The 17,958-nt window shown below is 54.2% G+C and overlaps 1 protein-coding gene across 1 annotated transcript in view; it reads right to left on the reverse strand.

Annotated features, from left to right (window-relative positions):
• Positions 1 to 1,543: 1,543 nt before the first annotated feature.
• Positions 1,544 to 17,958, reverse strand: part of TRIP13 (thyroid hormone receptor interactor 13) — a 16,583-nt gene continuing 168 nt past the window's right edge. The window contains exons 2-14 of the mRNA XM_077749403.1: positions 17,742 to 17,867; positions 17,072 to 17,237; positions 15,558 to 15,687; positions 14,784 to 14,839; positions 13,988 to 14,078; positions 12,391 to 12,463; positions 9,796 to 9,859; positions 8,922 to 9,008; positions 8,605 to 8,711; positions 6,271 to 6,424; positions 4,392 to 4,504; positions 3,234 to 3,303; positions 1,544 to 2,875 (exon numbers count right to left, since the gene is read on the reverse strand). Coding sequence (XP_077605529.1) covers positions 2,780 to 2,875; positions 3,234 to 3,303; positions 4,392 to 4,504; positions 6,271 to 6,424; positions 8,605 to 8,711; positions 8,922 to 9,008; positions 9,796 to 9,859; positions 12,391 to 12,463; positions 13,988 to 14,078; positions 14,784 to 14,839; positions 15,558 to 15,687; positions 17,072 to 17,237; positions 17,742 to 17,867 — 1,333 coding nt within the window. The 3' untranslated portion in view covers positions 1,544 to 2,779. The remainder of the gene's footprint in view (positions 2,876 to 3,233; positions 3,304 to 4,391; positions 4,505 to 6,270; positions 6,425 to 8,604; positions 8,712 to 8,921; positions 9,009 to 9,795; positions 9,860 to 12,390; positions 12,464 to 13,987; positions 14,079 to 14,783; positions 14,840 to 15,557; positions 15,688 to 17,071; positions 17,238 to 17,741; positions 17,868 to 17,958) is intronic.

Here is a 17,958-nt window from a genome sequence, read left to right on the forward strand (position 1 = left end):
GACGGCTCTGTGAGAATTCAGGGCTTCGGTGCTTTCTTGGGAACTGGGGTTGGACTTCCCGGCAAAGACCGGAGGGAAGGGCAAACCCACTGCTCAGGGGCCCTCGCGGGCCGGAAGACACACATGGCCATGTGGCGCCCTGGCAGCAAGGGAGGGGTGGGGGGCAGGCAGCGGGCCTGTGCTGGGGGGGCCGGGCAGCCGCGGGGGGAGCTCACCAGAACCAGCTGCCTTTCCTTGCTGCGTGTGTTAGGGATGAAACGACACACTCACCATCAGGTCCCTGGCCGGTGGGGCGAGCCACCCCAGGGGGGAGAGCCGGGGGCGGCCTTGGAACGGACTCCCCATGACGGTTTGCCGAAACCAGTGCCGCACGGTGGGAACGCGTGCAGGCAGGGACGCGCCCTTCCCACCTCTGCTCACTGTCCACCTGGTCCTGCCGAACCGGGGCCCAGTGGACTCCCTCAGCCACGGCTGAGACGTGGCCCTGCCGGCTCCGGGCCCCACACCTCTGCACCGAGGCACCGTCTCACGCCTACAGCGGCCCACGGCTCGTGCCCGCTGATGGGGAGGACTCGGAAAAGTGGCCCCGCAGGCGGTCACACGCACTCGGCCGTCTGCAGGGTGCCCGCTCGCTCACCGTGCAATCTCATGGCCCCCAGGCTTCTGGGGGCAGCACTCGGGCCGTCTCACCCGTGAGGAGGGGGCTGCCCGCCGCAGGAACGCAGCCCTTGTGGGCGGGACAGCCCCGAGCCGGTGGGAGTGCCCAGCTGTGCCCGGCGATGGGCCCCTGGGAGGTTTCGGCTGCGGCCCACAAAGTGCCCCCGACACGGCCTGTGCCAGGGGACGACCCAGGACCTGGTCCTGTCTCGGGGCCCCCGTAGGACCCTGTCCTCACGCTTCGGCCCACCACCCATCTTCAGCAGGCCCCGCGGGGTGGCCTGCGTCTCCTCCTTACACACGCCGCGTGAGCTCGGTCCTGATGAGCAGTGAGAAGCTGGGACACTCCTGCCCCCGCCGCCCCCTCCCCTGCTCACAAGTCCGTGATCAGGCATACCCCAGGCACAGACATGCACGTGGACACATGTGGCTCTTGGGGAAGCGAGAAGGGACTGCAGAGGCTGAAGGGGCACATGTGGCAGGGTCGGTGGCCTTGGCTGACCGCCTGGTCGCCCTGGGGCCTGGCTGAGCCCCGGCCCCCCCCCACCCCCCGTCCCAGCGCACGCACGGNCCTCCATCTGCACACCTGGACACCAGGCATTTCAGTAGCAAACTCACAAGACGAAGCTGTCTCGGGGTCCCCCACTCCTGGAGCACAGCACACCCCTCTTCTGACCCCAGGGCCCACAGACACCACTTTTACCCCCACTTCAGGGCTGGAGGAGGCCAGATCCAGGCTCCAGATATGGCTCCTGCTGCCATTCCCATAAATGGTCTTGGTCCCTTCCAACACCTCAAAGCATGAAACAGGCTAAAAGCTACATAACCATGTGAATGTCTTAATAAAATTCAAATCATCAGACTGAAGAGACTCAACATGAGAAAATTCTGGTGGAGTAAACTTTAATAACATAAAAAGTTTGTAACAAAAGCCAACATGTTCTTCAAAATGTGTACAAAACATCAACACAAAATTGACTGAGCATCAGGTAAGCACAAAGCATGACGCCCTAGGAGGCAGACCAAGTTCTAGGCGGCTTGTTGTGCGCAGTCAACGCGCAATTGCTTGAGCCATTAGTATCGACATTGAAAGATGACGGGCAGAAAACCGTGCGACACCGTGGTCCTGGTGCCCAGCCGTGTGGCACACGGCACCCCCCACCATCCCCTACACTGCACCTTTCTCACAAACAGCACCTTATATTAGAAGACCACTCTACCTGGAAGTTTCTCCTCTTCTAGAACATAGTAACAGGGTTTGGTTTCGTTTTTTCACTCATTAGTCTCTGAAATGTTTGCACTAAATAAAATAAGGTCAGGCCAGAAAGCAAAGGCCAGTTTTTACTTCAGTGACACAGATGTTTTTAATGCTAGGATTACATTCTTAAGACAACATCGCTTTAGTTTCTTAACACCTATGTTAACGGGCGCCTGGGTGGCTCAGTTGGTTAAGCGTCTGACTTCGGCTCAGGTCATGATCTCATGATTCGTGGGTTTGAGCCCCGTATCAGACTCTGTGCTGATGGCTCAGAGCCTGGAGCCTGCTTCAGATTCTGTGTCTCCCTCTCTCTGACCCTCCCCTCCTCACATGGTCTCTCTCTCAGAAATAAAAAACGACAACAACAGAAACAAACCTATATTAATTGCCTCTTTTAAACAAAACCCTTTCCAGAGGCAGTATGGAGTGCACGCACTTAGCAGAACTTGAATTACCTTTTTTTTTTAATGTTTTATTTACTTCTAGGGGAGAGAGAGAGAGAGACAGCGTGAGCAGGGGAGGGTCAGAGAGAGAGGGAGTCACAGACTGAAACAGACTCCAGGCTCCGAGCTGGCAGTCAGCACAGAGCCCGACGCGGGGCTCGAACCCACGAACCAGGAGATCATGACCTGAGCGAAAGTCGGACGCTCAACTGACTAAGCCACCCAGGCGCCCCAATTGAATTATCTTTTAAAACCCTGGAAATGACGATTTGTGTTAAAAACACGTTAAGTACAACACACTGCTCTGAACGCGATTCAGCTTCATGGGCTGCTGGCCGCAGGCCTGGCCTGAGTGTACAGAGACTTCTGGGCAGTGCCCTCACCTGCCGACTGTGTTCACGACTATGGGTGGGGGTCCGGATCAGAAGCAAGATGAGAGTTTCTTCCTCTCTTCAAACTGCTTATCCACGGCCAGAGACAGGGCCTGAAGGAAGACCTCGATGGTGACGGTTGGGGCCTGGAAGGAGACATGGGCACGTGGGGTCCTGCCCTCAGTGGGGCAGCTGGTGGCACCCCCAGCACAGGGCGGGGGGTGGCTGGGAAGACTCTAAAGTGCTGTTCTGCGCGAGCACCTCCACGGGGGCCAGGGAGGGCCCGGTGTGAGCACAGGCGTGTAAGGCGCTGGCAGGCCACCTCCTCACCTCGGAGGCATCGAGGCTCCTCTTCCCGCCCAGGAGCCCATCACTTAGGCACGGAGATGAATCAGATCCCCAACGGTGTTACGTGCAACTCCCCGCGAGGCCATGCCCTGATGCACAGAGTGGCGGCGGGGGGCACGGAGCGCCCAGAGGCAGGGGTGGCCTCGGCAGACTCACCTGGACGTACAGAGCATGAGCCAGAAAAGGGAGTTTCCTCAGGACGCGGCCGCTGAGACCCTCGCTCTTCCTGTGAACAGAACCGCATTTGGGGACAGTTTCAGGACAGTTTCCCTCATCTCTGAGCGTCCCCTCCCCTACATCTGGTCACTCCCGGTCCTCAGCTCCTGCCCCAGGCGGGACAGGATCCTTGCTGCCCTGATGTGCCACCTGCCCAGCAGAGCCACGCATGACACGGTGGGCACGTGGCCAGTGGCACGGATCCCTAAGAAACCAGCCTGGTCCCCATCTATTTTTGTACCGAGTGTCTGAACTGCCCTCCCCTGCCTCATCTTGATCAATTTAAGTCTCTCCAAGAGATAATCCAAAAGATAATCTCTTCTTCAGGCTATCCCTTTGTTCAAAACCTCCCACAAGCCTCATGGCTTCAGGATGAAGGTCCAACTCTGGTTACAATGTGGGCTCTGGGCATCTCCGCCGTACGACCCCCGGAGGTCCCTGCACCTATGGCGCCCGCAGCCTTCCCCAGTTCCCTCCAGTTTATCCAAATTTTAACTGTCCTTTGAGGCTCCGCTCCGTCTCCCTACCCTCCCTCCCTGTCGCCCTGGGTCACCAAAGCCATCTGGGAGGCTGACCGCACGGGCAGCCACGGGCCCCAGCACACGTGTGGCCCCAGCGCTCAGGTGCTGAGTGTGCTCTCCTGACACCCTGCGCGGCTGGGCCACGCGCTTTCTCTCACTTCCCGAAGCACCAAGCACAGGCCCCTGCTTCGCTCTGCTTACCGACTCAAACAGAAGTTTCCACTTTTTTCTTCTTGTCAATTTGTAAACATTTAACAAAAATCGTTTAAGAAATCATTGATGCATCGTGAGAGCCTTCATCTGGGTATCCATCTTTTTAGAGAGAAGCACAGCACTGCTGTTTTCTAACGGTGCCTGTGGGAAGGCGGTGGACCCCTACGCTCTGGCCCAGGAGCCCGGGGCTGAGGCTGTCGGGTGCTCTCGAAGCTCTCCCAGCTCATGTGTGACAGATGCCTAGGGTTCGAGTCCCTGTCCTCTGAGCCCAAACCACTACCCTAGGCTGCTCCAGTCAGCTACAACTGCCTGTGACCACAGCAAAGGCACTTTTCTAGATTATAAAAATGAATGGAATTCACACCTTGAAATTTCACTCAAAAGGAGGCTCAACTTTGACACGTTGTTCTCAATGAAGCCAATCATCTCCAGCTCCCGGAGGGTCAGCAGCTGCTGGCGAGGGTATATGATCTGACACTGGAGACAGAGACAGGGCGTCACGGCAGGGTCCCCGGGCAGAGTGCACACTGTCGGCCACAGGGACAGCAGCCCATCCCCCAGAAACACGAGCACAGCCACGCCAGGACACGGGCCGCTCCCCTTTTGCTCATGCACACATCCCCACTTCTTGAAACCCAGGTGATGTTACAGGTGACAAAACAGGTCTCAGAGACCAGCAGGGACCCAGCTTTTCTGTGCTTTTCATCAAGACCTGGCTTCACTGCGTGTCAGGGCAGGGAGGGACTCGGAGGGGCTGAGGCCAGCCCAGTATCAGGTTTCAAAGGCATATCACAACCCAATGAAGAAGAGTCTGACTCAGGAGCCAGGACTCGGCCTGCCTTTCAAGGAGGGTCTCCATTTGTTTTTGTTTTGTTTTAATGTTTATTTTTGAGAGAGAGACAGAGAGAGAGACAGAGCAGGGGTGAGGGAGGGGCAGAGAGGTTCCAGGCTCCATGCTGACAGCACAGTCCGGGGCTCGAACCCATAAACCGTGAGATCATGACCTGAGCTGAAGTTGGATACTTAACTGACTGAGCCACCCAGGCGCCCTTTCATTTGTTGTTTTTGAGAACACTGTCGTGTGACGTGATGGCACCGCCTGACCCTGGATCTGGACTCCCGTGTTTGCACCTTCCAAAGTGACGCTCCCTCAGGGTCCCTGCAGCCCCCCCGGGCCTGCCTCCTGCTGACCCCCTGGTGCACGTGACGACAGCGGGCTCCTGACGGCGTGGGCCAGTCACACCCTGACACACGTCAGCACTGGCCAGATTTCCACTCCGTCATCGAAATGGCTTCATTTCCTGTGAACAGGCTAAGAACCCCCATCTCGCATGCTTGACTTCTAGAAAAAGTCTGTAGGTTAACTGGCAAAACCTCAGAACATTTCCCGGATGCACAGCACAGGTGGCAGCGTGGCGGCCGGCGGGGTGCCGTCACTCTGCCTTCTCGGCACAACACTTTCTGGAGCTCACTGGGGACCGCAGGTCAAAGCTCCGTGGGGGCCCCGCTCTCTCCGCACCACAGCAAAGCGGGATGGGGTGCACACGCCAGACCAGCCCTGCCGTCCCTGTCAGGGGCTGTGTGACCCTTGCTGAGACCATCAGGGCCCCAGCCCCGTGGTGACGCACTGGGAGTCGATCCCTCCCCCGCTCTCCTGCCAGACACCGTGGCAACGGTCACCGCGTACATCCCCGCCCGGCGGGCTTGGTGCCGCACGTCTCCCCGACTCAGGGCTCAGGAATGCTCCCCTGCGAGAAGGGACCGGCTGCCTCGGGCCTGCCGTGCCTAGTGCTGGTCCCGGTCTGAGGGATTTACACCAGACCCCCCGGGAGTGCTGCCTCGCCCACGGCTGCTGTGCTCATTGCTGTCACTAGAACACGGGACCAAAATGACATTACTGCTGTAACCAATGACATCCCTGTGAACTGTGACCTCCAGTCAGGTCTCCCTGCAAACCAGGACGTGTCCGGGAGGTTACCATACCCCTCCCATCGTCAGCAAATTGGTAGATCATACAATCATGATCACCATTTTGTGCCGAAAGAGAAAAAACATGGAGTTGGTGGCCATAATTTCAACTATCAGCTCAACCTGTGAGACACATCAACTGCAGCTTTCAACCTAAGATTGAACATGAGCGCCATGTTCAAACCACTCATTCCACGTTGGGATTAGCTAGTTTAAACTGCATCAGGAATTAAGGACACACGAGAAATCCAGTGGGAAGAAGGAACACCCAGTACCTTCATCAGTTCTTCCAAACAGGAGAGGTAAATTTTGAAGATGGCTGCTGCGGAGGGTGGTCCAATGTACTGCCGGATGTCAGCTCTGTCCACGAAGGCCACATCGATCCTCTCTGTGATGTTGGAAGTGGTCAGAATCACCACGTTGCAGTGCCTGGAGGCAGAGGAGCGAGCGCCGGTGGGCTGGTGCCTCAGTGACTCCATCACACCCTGTCCGTGAAGGTTCTGGTATTCAGCTAGTGTCTCAGCTGGCCGCACTCTGTGTCCCAACACTGGCCTACGAGGCCTCCCGAGGCCTACACCTCAGTGCCTGCTGGGTCCCCAGCTCCCACCAGGCTCTCCTGGCTCCAACACAATGCGCCAAGCACATGTTGCTCCTATCTTCCAGAAAGTTCTCCTAGACGCTCACTTCACTGCTCCTTCTCCTCCCTCAACCGTGGCATGGCAAAGCTCTCACTTTGTTTTCTTTTTTCTTTTTCCTCCTATTTTATCTTGAGAGACAAAGAGATCAGTGTGTATGTGCAGGGGAGGGGCAGAGAGGCAGAGAGAGAATGAGAATCCCATGCAGGCTCCACACTTAGCTTGGAGCCCAGTGCAGGGCTTGATTCCATAACTTGGAAATCACGCCCTGAGCCGATATTAAAGGTCAAATGCTTAACCACCTGAGCCCCCCTCCCCCCCTTGCAGCTCTCACTTCATGTGTGGCGTCCTGAGCGCCCCGTTAACCTGCCTGGGCACGGCCAGCTGAGCACTCACCACGCAGCTCCTGGGACTCACCCACGCTGTAGAGCTGAATTATTTACCCTGGTTTGCGGCCGCTTTCCCCTTTAGCTCCCCAAGAACAAGAGAGCCCCACTGTCTAGTCCGCTGGCTGACGTGGCCAGCACGTGGCAGGCACGAGATACCCCGGGGAACACACTTTCCAGCCCATTGGGCTCAGGGGCAGGGGACACCGCAGTGCTCGCCGGGGCTCGAGCCGACCCAGACAGGAGGCAGAAGTGCGTGGCCTGGGGGACCCCCGGGAGGGCCAGCTTCACCTGGTATCTGGCAACAGGTGTGTAGCGCAGGGTGAGCAGGGGTGAGCCCGTGAGGGTAGGGGCAGGGAATGCGCGGGTCGCGGGAGCCCGGGAGGAGGGATTACATGGCTGGGGTTCTTGTCTGAGGACAGGCTTTGTCCCAAAGAGTCAGATCGACATAAAGGTAGGCCTGGAATGGTGGCCTAAAGGGGTCTGAACAGAAAGCATGAAGTTAAAGAGGCAGGAAAGTTCGACGGAAACCAGAAGCCCACGCGTCTCCGTTCCCTCCTGAGCGGACCCCTAACGGTGACAGGAGGGGCGCTGGGGCCCCATCTCTGGCTCAAGCAGTGGCTGCACCGCACAGAGAGGGCATCGGTGCAATGGGAACCCCGGGGGGGGCGGTTTCAGGGCTGAGCGAGCTCCCTGGGGGCAAGCCTGACGCTGGGCCCCTGTGGCCCGCAGGCCTGGCGAGTGGTGAGCAACAGAAGAGGGAAGGAGGCCGGACGGTGCGGAAAATGCCAGAGAGAGCAGCCTGCTCTCAGGTGAGGGAGGGGCAGAAAGCAGACTGACGAGCAGCGGCTACTCCGCACGTGCGGCCGGCCCGGGGCAGGGTGGGAGCGAGTGGCCCCAACAGCAGTTGCAGCTCAGGAAATTAGGGCCTCTCTGCAGGAAACCTACAGTGGAGGCCAGGGACAGTGGCCCTTGGCACAACTCAGCTCCCCGTGAGCCCACATGCGACGAGCTAGCTCCCACGCCATACTCTGCCTGCCGGCAGCCTCCGTCGAGAGCACTCCCGGGACCCACCGCAGGAGCTGTAAGCGGCGGAGGCGCGGCAAAGCGCTGTGGACAGACAGGGGCTCTGGCATGGACGTGACCTCCTCGTGAGCCAGGTGACGAGGAGCCACTCCCTCAAGCTGCATGGGCTCAGGGCACACTGACCACAGGCCCCCGCCCTGCAAGGCTGGGCTGTGGAGACGTGGAATCTGGCCCCATGAAGGGCCTGCGGGTGCCGCTTGCCTGCCCACTGCCAGTCCTTCAATGTCCACAGACGCTGGGTGGTGCTGGCATTGGCGCTTGAGGCTGTGTTTCACTGGCACGTGCTTCTCTGCATACCTGAGTTTTGCCTTGTGTTTCTAATACTTTAATAAAAGCACCTAACCCCAAAGTGCTGAATTTAGCATATACACCGCCTCCGGTGCAGAAAAGGGCCGATGCTCAGCAGCCTTGTTTCTAGTCGGAGGAACCGAGAAAGGTCTGGGGCGTGCGGCCACCTCACGCCCTCCCTGTGGCTTCTCACGTGAGACCCTGCCAGCATTACCTCTTAATCTGATCGATCTGGGTTAAGACGGCGTTGACCACACGGATGGCATCTGAAGGCTCGGCGCCTGCCCGGCAAGCATTGCGGGCGGCCGTGAGGCTCTCCACCTGTGGGAATGGGATGACAGGTGCAGAAGGACAGCGCCCGGCCCCGGGGACAGCCATGCGCTGCATCAACCGAGCAAGCGAGGGACAAGCAAATGGGTGCATGTGAGTCCACGATGCCAAAAGCGTGACATGTGGGACACTGCGGGGGAGAGGCCTCAGCCAGGGGTCGGATCTCCTTCAGTCATGGGTGTGATGTCCAGACGCACCTACCTCATCAATCAGCACAAACACCAGCGCATCTTTGTCATCAATCAAGTCCTGAATCTTCTGGAACATCTTTGTTACCAGCTTGCCGCTCTGGAAACAAAACACTCCTTTAGCGTTGACTTGTATTCTTCATGCCGCCTGCTGCACACGCCTACCTGCGGTCCCTGCCCAGCCTCGTTCTGACCCCAGGCGGCCCCACAAACCCACTGTCTCCTAACGACCCCTTAGAGAAATCCCTGAATCCAAGGAGCCAGGGCCACGCAGGAGGAGGCCGGCCACGTGGCCCCCTGCCCTGTTCCATGTGCCGGGACAGTGAGCCTGAGCCCACGCCAGCTGCCCTCCCTCCTTCCTGCTGCCTGCGCATGGCCAGGAACAAGAGGGGTCATAGATGCAGGCGTGCGAGCCGAGCGCGCCCCATGTGGGGGCTCCCTGTCCTGGGTCACCACCCACTGGAGGGATCTGCTCACACAGGTGCTCAGGCAGGGATCTCCTGTGCTGAGAGGCACCTACAATGTCTTGGCCGAGCACCGCGGTTTGGATGGAGGAACACAGGGAACAAGGCTCAGAGCCCCGAGGGCGTGCTCGGCCGAGGATGCAGCCTTCTGCTGAATGCAGGTTACCCCCTCCCAAGAGAAAGTTGAGTGTCTGTCCCACCCAAAGGTCTGGATGCAACCAGCAGAGGGTGTTCTGAGGCCTCACTACTTCCACGTTACCACTTAGCTCTGGAACTTCCCTCTGACCGCAGACTCCGCCCCACTGTTATGTGTCACCTACTGGTCTCTGAGGCTCTTGGAGGAGAGTCTGTCTACTACTATGAGCCACTTATTCCACTATATGGTTGACAATCCCAACAAGCAGAAGTGATGCTGATACTTACTTCTGAAAACCACTTAGAAAAGAGGCTGTGGCTGTTTATTTCAATTAATTGGCCATACCGATACCTGGGATGAGAAAACAGAGTTATGACAATCAGTTTATAAATTGCTCCTTTGGCACCTGCAGTGGCAACCGCTTCTGCTTCTTTAACCCAGCATCCCTCCGCTGCCCACTAACTGGTTAAGTCACCACAGCTACCAACGGAGGGGTCGTGCAGCAGCCTGCATAAGTACTTAACGACAATCTGACGATACGCGACCGGTGGTCCTAGCTGCAGCAAATCAAGGGTTTTGAACTGGAAAACATCTTTCCTTGACTCAAAGCAAGAGTAACATCTCTCTCTTAACCTACTTGTAACTGATATCTTGTGCTCTAAGAAGTGTCACCAGCAGTAACAGGGCAGCAAAATGTAACCGCCAGACGTTTTCTGGCCAGAGCTAAACGTGTCTTCCTCCCTCCCTAAACCTAAACGAGTGGACAATCTGTTTCCCAGCACAAACTCACTTCCTGCGGACCTCAGGGCCTTGGGGCGCCCAGGGCTCCCAAAGTGAACCTCAGTATACACTGACAGACTGGAATCTAGTGCTGATCCTCTATGCACAAGAGACGCCCAGGTGCACTTAGTTCTAACTAAAATCAAACAAGGACCGAGACTGAGACAGAAGGGAAGCCGAGCCACATCCCTATGCCTCAAAAGTCCACATGAGAAAAACAATCACCTTCAAAAAATTATAACTGGCTTTCCACTAATTCTGTTTACCAAAGAGGGTGAGAGAGACACAACCTATTGGAATAAAGACTGGGGTGAATACTGAACAAAATTAATCCTAAAACATCTTGATCAGGTGAGCAACAAAGACTCGCTAAGGTTTTTCTTTGGCATTTCTAAGCCACAAAATAAATGCATGTTTCCAGATGGCTGTACTGCAGAAAGTTTCTTTTCTTGCAGTTAACATCTTCAGTGTCCGGTGTTTCTGGTAACTGATCCGCAAAGCAGAGATGCATCTCAGTATGTCAAGACAAAAACCAAGTTGCTTACACAGAATAAAGGGTAGAAAAAGAGCAATTTCATTACATAAAAACACTCACAGGACATTTTGAAAAAGAATAAAATAATTTAAAGTGTTCATCCTAGGATACACACTGAAGTAACAAGTATCAGATTAACCCTCTGAATCAACCTGCAAACGAGACAAAATAATCACGACAGTGTCTGCCAAGCGCACTGGACAGCAGGCGTGGAGGACTGTAGCCCCACACGGGAAGTGAGGGGGGCTACAAGCGCTCTGGCTCTCTGCCTACAGCACCTTCGAGCTCCACAACCCTGGAGGGGACCCAAGAAGTGCACAGCCATTGCGCTGAATTGGACACAGAGGTCAGAGTTCAAGGAGCCTAAGGCAGCTGTAGGCTGCAGAGCAGGGTTCCAGAGGGAGGTAGACACGCAGGAGGAAAGCTCTAGGAATCATCACGGGGTCCCTCTGGGTCTCTGCTGAACACTTGGGCAATGTGTGAAACAGAAATCCCGACAGGCTAAAGAACCGTGAACTGCACACCTCTTGGTGCTCACAGGCTGGGAAGTTCAAGTTCCCAATGGCCGAGGCGGACAGTACCAGCCATCACTCAGGGTGCCCAACTGAGATCCCAGAAGGGCCTTGCTAGAAAAGCTTAAAAACAAACCTCCGAAGGACCACACTAAATCACAAGTGAAATGCTCACCAGGACAAAACCCCACAGAAACCATGTCTGCATTCCACCGAAACTTACCTGACAGCACAAGCAGCAGAAATGGATCCAAAACCAGAGAAACACCAGTCTATATAATATAAAGACCCAGAACTAACCATAGTGATGGGCTTAGTAGGGAAAATTGTGACAAGGCGACCACACACTGGCTCAAACATTTTAACATGAGGCTAACATAGAGAGAATTGAAAAGTATAAACGTCCAAGTGAATATCCAGAAAAGAAAAATACATGAACAGAAAGGAAAATGTCACTGAATAGAATTAAAAGCAGATTAGAAAGCTGCCCAAAATGGAACACAGAAAAATTCCAAAACCTCAAAGACAAAAAAGCCACACCAGTGGCCTATGGGAGAATATCAAACAATGGAACATGCAAATAAATGGGTTCATTCCTAAAAAATGTTTGTGTATGTTGGGGGGAGGGGGGTTAGTTGAGAAAATAATGGCCAAATGGTGTCTAAACGCGATGAAACCATAAACCCCCAAACAGACAGAACCCAAGGAGAAAGAGACAAATCCACCCCTAGCTTGGCCATGCCTCTCTCCGGTGACAGCACAGCGGACCGTCAGCGAGAGCAGCGAGCATCCGGCCCTGGGGGCAGAGTGACTCGGACACACACGTAGGGCAGTCCCTAAAAGAGCACGTGCTGACTGTTAAGCAAGTGCCATGAATGTAAAAGAATGAACCTCTAACTTAGGACAATGCTCAGTACAGGGGTGAATCCGCTCTGAAAGAGAGGCATCTACTACTGGAGGAAGACGATTAAGAAATAAAACCGCTTTCTGCGTCACACGGGGAAAGCAAACAATCCCTTCCTCGTGCTCCCCTTTCTCGAATTACCAAAAGTTACCTGCTTGAAAGTCTGATGGTCAACTTCTGGGCTAGTGCTTTACACAGGGATGTTTTTCCAGTTCCTGGAGGACCTGTAATGAAACCCAGGCAAATGTGGTTTTTCAGTCAGTGTGGTAACAAATTCCTCAAAACAACAGTCGTTGCGTTAATCCACAGCACACAAGCCAAGCTCCGAGCTCCGAATGCTATTACCCCAAGGACTGGGTAGCTCGCAAAGAAGCCCGCTAGCAGCGCACGTGCTATAAAATACTAACATCACACTTCGCAAGGCTCTCCTTTTTCTCCCAGTTGACCTCAGCCCGTGTTTCTGCTCTCAGCTTCCATGACCCGACACAGCATCGCCCCCCGGCCTGTGCATCCCCTCAGCGTCCAGAGTGAGCACATTTCCTGGTCTCCGTCCGCACTGACACCCTCCCTGTCCCCACACATCCTCTATAAAACCCACTCGCTAAGGCACCTTGTGGAAGGTCAAACAGCTTTCATGAGAAGCATCTGGACTAAGGCACTGACGTCTGCCATTTCTGCAGCGCACAGCATCCCCGGCTTTCACCGCCGCCCACACTAAACCAGAAGAGCAGCTGGCGAGGCCCTGCTCATACAGCCCCCTGGCCCACGCGCCACCGAGCAGGACGCCGGGCAGTAGCTGAGACGGCCAATGTGGAGGGACAAACGCATCTATCAGAAAACGCAGACACTTTCACATCTGATTTTCTACATGCATTCTTGATAATTAAAGAAAAAACATAGATCCAATTCTAAATGGGAAACACTTTATTTCACTAATCAAAATACCTACCGACTGCCCACTCAGAACCCAGTATCAGGACAATATGCTGACAATATCTGCTGTTTAAAAACACTGTTTTGGGGGCGCCTGGGTGGCTCAGTTAAGCATCTGAAACTTGATTTCAGCTCAGGCCATGATCTCAGTTTGTGAGATTGAGCCATGAGTCAGGCTCTGTGCTGACAGCATGGAGCCTCTTTGGGGTTCTCTCTTCCTCTTTTTCTGCCCTTCCCCCATGCACGCACTCTCTCAAAACAAATAAAATCTTAAAAAAAATATTTTTTTAAGACTCCACAGGACCATATAATCTTAACTGGTCTGAGAAGCTAATTACTCTGCATTCCCACCTCACTATTATTTGGGCATTCTCTGGATTTCTTTCTAACCAGTAACATCAAGAAAAAAACCCAACGTTCTCCTCTGAGAAGACTCAGACAGAATTTCAGTGAAGCACGGATGTTGCGGTTTAAGGTCACAAAGCGAAGCTCCAGAAACACTACAAAAACGTGAGGCAGTTTCTGCCCTCGGGATTGTACGATCACTTAGGGGAATTAGGCAGTTATTTGAAAAGTTTAATCATAACGTAGAAAGGTCACAAGGCAGAGACCAGGCAGCTGCCAAGTGAAGGGTCAGGTGGCAGATGCCCAGAGTAACGGGAGCTGGAGTGGCTTCTCAGGGAGGGGACAGTCGAGGACAGCGCTGGCTGCGTCAGAAAACGGAACTGTGACTCCTCGAAGGCCAATGGGACAAGTAAAAAAGTCCGACTTCACAGTTTATTTGGTTAAATAAAGAAAACCACACATGCTCTTACCGTGAAGCAACACCACCCGGTTCCAGGTGATGAGATTGCTGTCGACATTCTTGTCTGAAAACAGTAAGGTTGTCATCACATAATCGAGGAGCTGAGAGAAGAAAGGTAAAATGCACATAAAGGTGCAGACAAGGCAAAGGTTCCCACCAGAGGTGCTGCCAGAGCTGGTGCCCGAGGAGAGGGGACAGGTGCCAGATCAGCTCTCAGAGACTGGCAGCGCCAAGTGCCGGATGCCTCATGGGTTTTCATTTTGGAAGAAACTCAGAACGTATGTGGCTAGATTGGCTGCTGCTACTCTAACTGTACAGACACAGAGGACCCACAAAAGGACTAGACTTAGCAAGGGATGAGTGGGCTCTTCCCCCTGGGATCACACAGCAGCGGGCAAGCCACAGCACATTCACTCGGGACAACAGCCTGGACTGTGGTCACGCAGCCTGCGGCGGTGTGGGGATGGACTTCTGGCATCCCCCACAGCATGGGGGACCCTTCCCCTTGAAAGGGGGTTCAGACGAGCCAGTGCTTGCTCGGACCTGCCCACCTGCTCTGTCTGCCCCTCGGCCCTGCCTCCTCAGTCCCAGTGGGTTAAGAGCACAACGCAGTGAAAGCTCTCCTTCCATTCTGCACCTCCCCTCCCTCCCCCACGGGACAGGTATCTGGGACATGGGCTGCTGGGAGCCCGAAAAGTTCCCCAAAGCCTGTCTGAGTCATGGGGCTCAAAGAAGCTGGAGAGCAACACAATATTGATCCCACCTCAAATAACCAGGCCTTCTTGCAGAGTAACACAGCAACTTACATGAGATTTGACTTCCACATCATATACCAGGCTGTCCCAAAGCCCATGGAATTCAGCTGCAAGAGGAAAACAAGAACCCAATTTCAGGAAAGCAAGCACTGCACTGACCAGTGAGGTCTGCCCTGAGCCGCTGACGCTCTCTGCTGTACCACATGTATCAGGCTGAAGGTCTCGTAATTACCGGGAAGTTAAATTTTTGAATTTTTTCTTAAAAGTTTAATTTTTCTTTAAAGATGCAAAGTACCTGCCAGTCACACAGCTTTCAACAGACAATTAAATTAAATGGAGTACGGGGTTACTTTCTCGTCCCGTGACCACGCACAATTATCTGTTGTGGCCCCGCACAGAGCCTGCCCCACTGCTCTCCCACACCAGCCAGCGCTTGGGTGGGGCCGAGCCAGGTCCGGGCCGGCAGTCGGGACACCAGATGCGAACGTTGAGGACTCTACCTGCTAGAACCATGGCAGAGTCCACAGGGAAGCCCAGAAAAGGCAGGAGGAAGGGCCTGGCAGGTGATGATCAACTGGGAAGGAAAGAACACTTCCGGATTCTCAGCACCATCTCTGAAGGAACCGCCTTATGGTGGAGATCCCTACTTTTACCTTGTGACATGCTCTCCACTCCACAGGAAATAAAACACCCCGAAAGACTACATAAGTGACGGACGAATACAATCTGCCTGGCTAACTGACTTGGGGAGGAGGGCAGGCCACAGGCCGACCTCTGACGTCGTGTCCTGGGTGCGCCACCTCCCCTCCCCCCATGCCTACGCACCTGCGGGCAGGACCCAGTGACTCGCTGCTGTGATGTTCTCAGTCTCCTCCTCCAGGGTCTCACTGCTGGGGCCACCCTCGTTCAGCTGGAAGATGTGAAGCGCAATCGTGCAGGCACCTAAGTCAATGGGCTGCGATGAGAAGGAAAATCAAAATAAACTCACACATACTGAAAATAACTCCCTTCCCAATTCTAGCTGTAAAGATTACATTGTAAAGTCCAAAAATAGAAATTGAATACACAGAATGTTAGAAACTAGTTCTTAGATTAAAGAGGATGTTATATTCAGATTCAGTATCAACTCGTTTAAAAATGTTTCTCTCTTCTCTTTTGTCTAAGATACCACTTTATTGTTCTTTGTATTGTGAAAGTTACAGGTTTGTTGAAAACATACGAACAATACAGAATGAAGATAGTCAAAGTCTCCCATCCAACCTCACACATGCAATGATCTATAATGCAGCCACATACACTTGACAAAATAGGATTCAACCACATAGTTTTCTAAACGTGACTGGCTCATTTCTTTTTCATAGCTTTGTCATAGTTGGTGTGATTGTATTATTTACTTACCCAATCTCTAACAAAAGGATAAGTAAGCTACTTCAAGTCGTTAGCTACTATTAACAACGTATATAAAAAACTACCTATGCATTCCCACAAAATCACATAATTATGTGTAAAGACAAATTCCTCTAGGTGAATCGCAAAGTTGAGAATGCTAAAGTGGCTAATCGTCAGCACCCATGCCCTCCACTTAGGCTGAGTTAATCTGTCCTTCCTCAGGAGTGTGGAAAGCACTTCTGCTTCCTCCAGGCTGTCCAGAATCAGGTATGATGCGTACAACTGACAAGCCACAACTGTTATATAAGAAAGGGGAGGTCCACTTTCCATGTAATACTTTAGTGCCAAACTACTGCTTCCTAATCGATTCTATATAAGACATGACCCGTGCAGATAGAGGTGATGCATCAGACACTCTGGGTTGTTTCTACAGTGACAAAATGCCCCAACGCACCCACCCTCTCCCACGATGATGGTGGGCGAGGCAGTTCACATGCCGGACTAGAAGAAGCCCTTCTCCATGACAGGCCCCTCGCATCCCTGCAGTCCCCGTGCCTCCTGCAGTGACTGGCCACAGACATTTGCTGACTGGAGGACAGAGGGCAGGCACAGGCCCCCTTCCGCAGCATTGTGCTCTGTTTTCCCAACATGTTCCCCCTACTGTGCGGTGAGCATCCTGACACGGGGGCCACGCCCACTCGCTCTTCACCAACAGATCAACGAACCAGTTTCTGACAACATACCGTCAAAACAGCAAGTGGATATCCGTGATGCTGACATCGCGTTTTATTCTTTTTTAAGTAAACTCAACACCCAACGTGGGACTTGAAACCCATGAACCTAAGACCAAGACTGCATGACCCGCCAAATGAGCCAGCCTGGTACCACCATGACACTGACTTTGTATTCAGCTATGGATCAGCCATTTCTTGGCAATATGAATTAGTTACCTGTGGGTCTTTAACCTTCAACTCTGTGTCAACAATAGACACAGACTGCACGTTTCTGCTCAGAAAAGGATCATCAAACTCCGTCCACGTGTAATCACCAAACACGATGTTATGTCTGTTGAGCAGCTTTCTTACGCTCAGCTTTATATCTTCTTTTTTGGCAGTGCTGGGAAAACAATTAAGACACAGTAATTAGCTCTACCTTTACAATAGAATTGTAACAAGAAGGGCTTTTTACAAAATCAGACTGGGGGCCAGAAAGCACAACAGTTCAGAGCACAGCCTGGGGATCAGCCGCAAGCCACGCCTTGCCTGCAGGGGTCTGGGAGGCTGCTGGCGGGGAGGCCCTGCTCTCGGACCGAGGAGGGGGCAACAGCAGCAGCTCCTGCCCCCCTGGGCTGCCCCGAACTGAAGAGGAGTCCGGACACACTTGCCTGGCACGCAGAGAGGGCTGGCTGGCACTGCTACCAATACCAGCGAAGGGGCAAAGCTCCCACAGATGTGGGGGTGCAGCCCGAGTCTGCGTTTAACAAAACCCCGAGGCCTGTGATTCATTTCCCAGATGAATCTGGGAAAACTGACACTTTTCGACTGGCATTCAAGGCTTCCAGGACGACTGGCTCTGGACCATACCTGCCTCCGCCCAGCCTGCCACCCTGCACCAGCTCACCTTCGGGCCCTGCCGCAGCCTCGCCCTCGGAGGCAGGCAGGTCCCGGAAGGTCCACGCTCCCGGGCGCCCGCCCCACGCAAGCCACACCGAGACCCCTCTCCCAGCGGCAGACGACGGGGGTTCGCCTGGGGCCCGGAGACGTCAGGGGGCGGGCAGCAGGGGCGACTCCACAGTCAGGGCAGCGCCGGCCCCGAGGGCGCCGCCGCGTCCGCGCGG

The sequence above is a fragment of the Crocuta crocuta genome, unplaced genomic scaffold, assembly GCF_008692635.1.
Source record: "Crocuta crocuta isolate KB4526 unplaced genomic scaffold, BGI_CrCroc_1.0 scaffold89, whole genome shotgun sequence".
In the NCBI taxonomy this organism is placed as follows: Eukaryota; Metazoa; Chordata; class Mammalia; order Carnivora; family Hyaenidae; genus Crocuta; species Crocuta crocuta.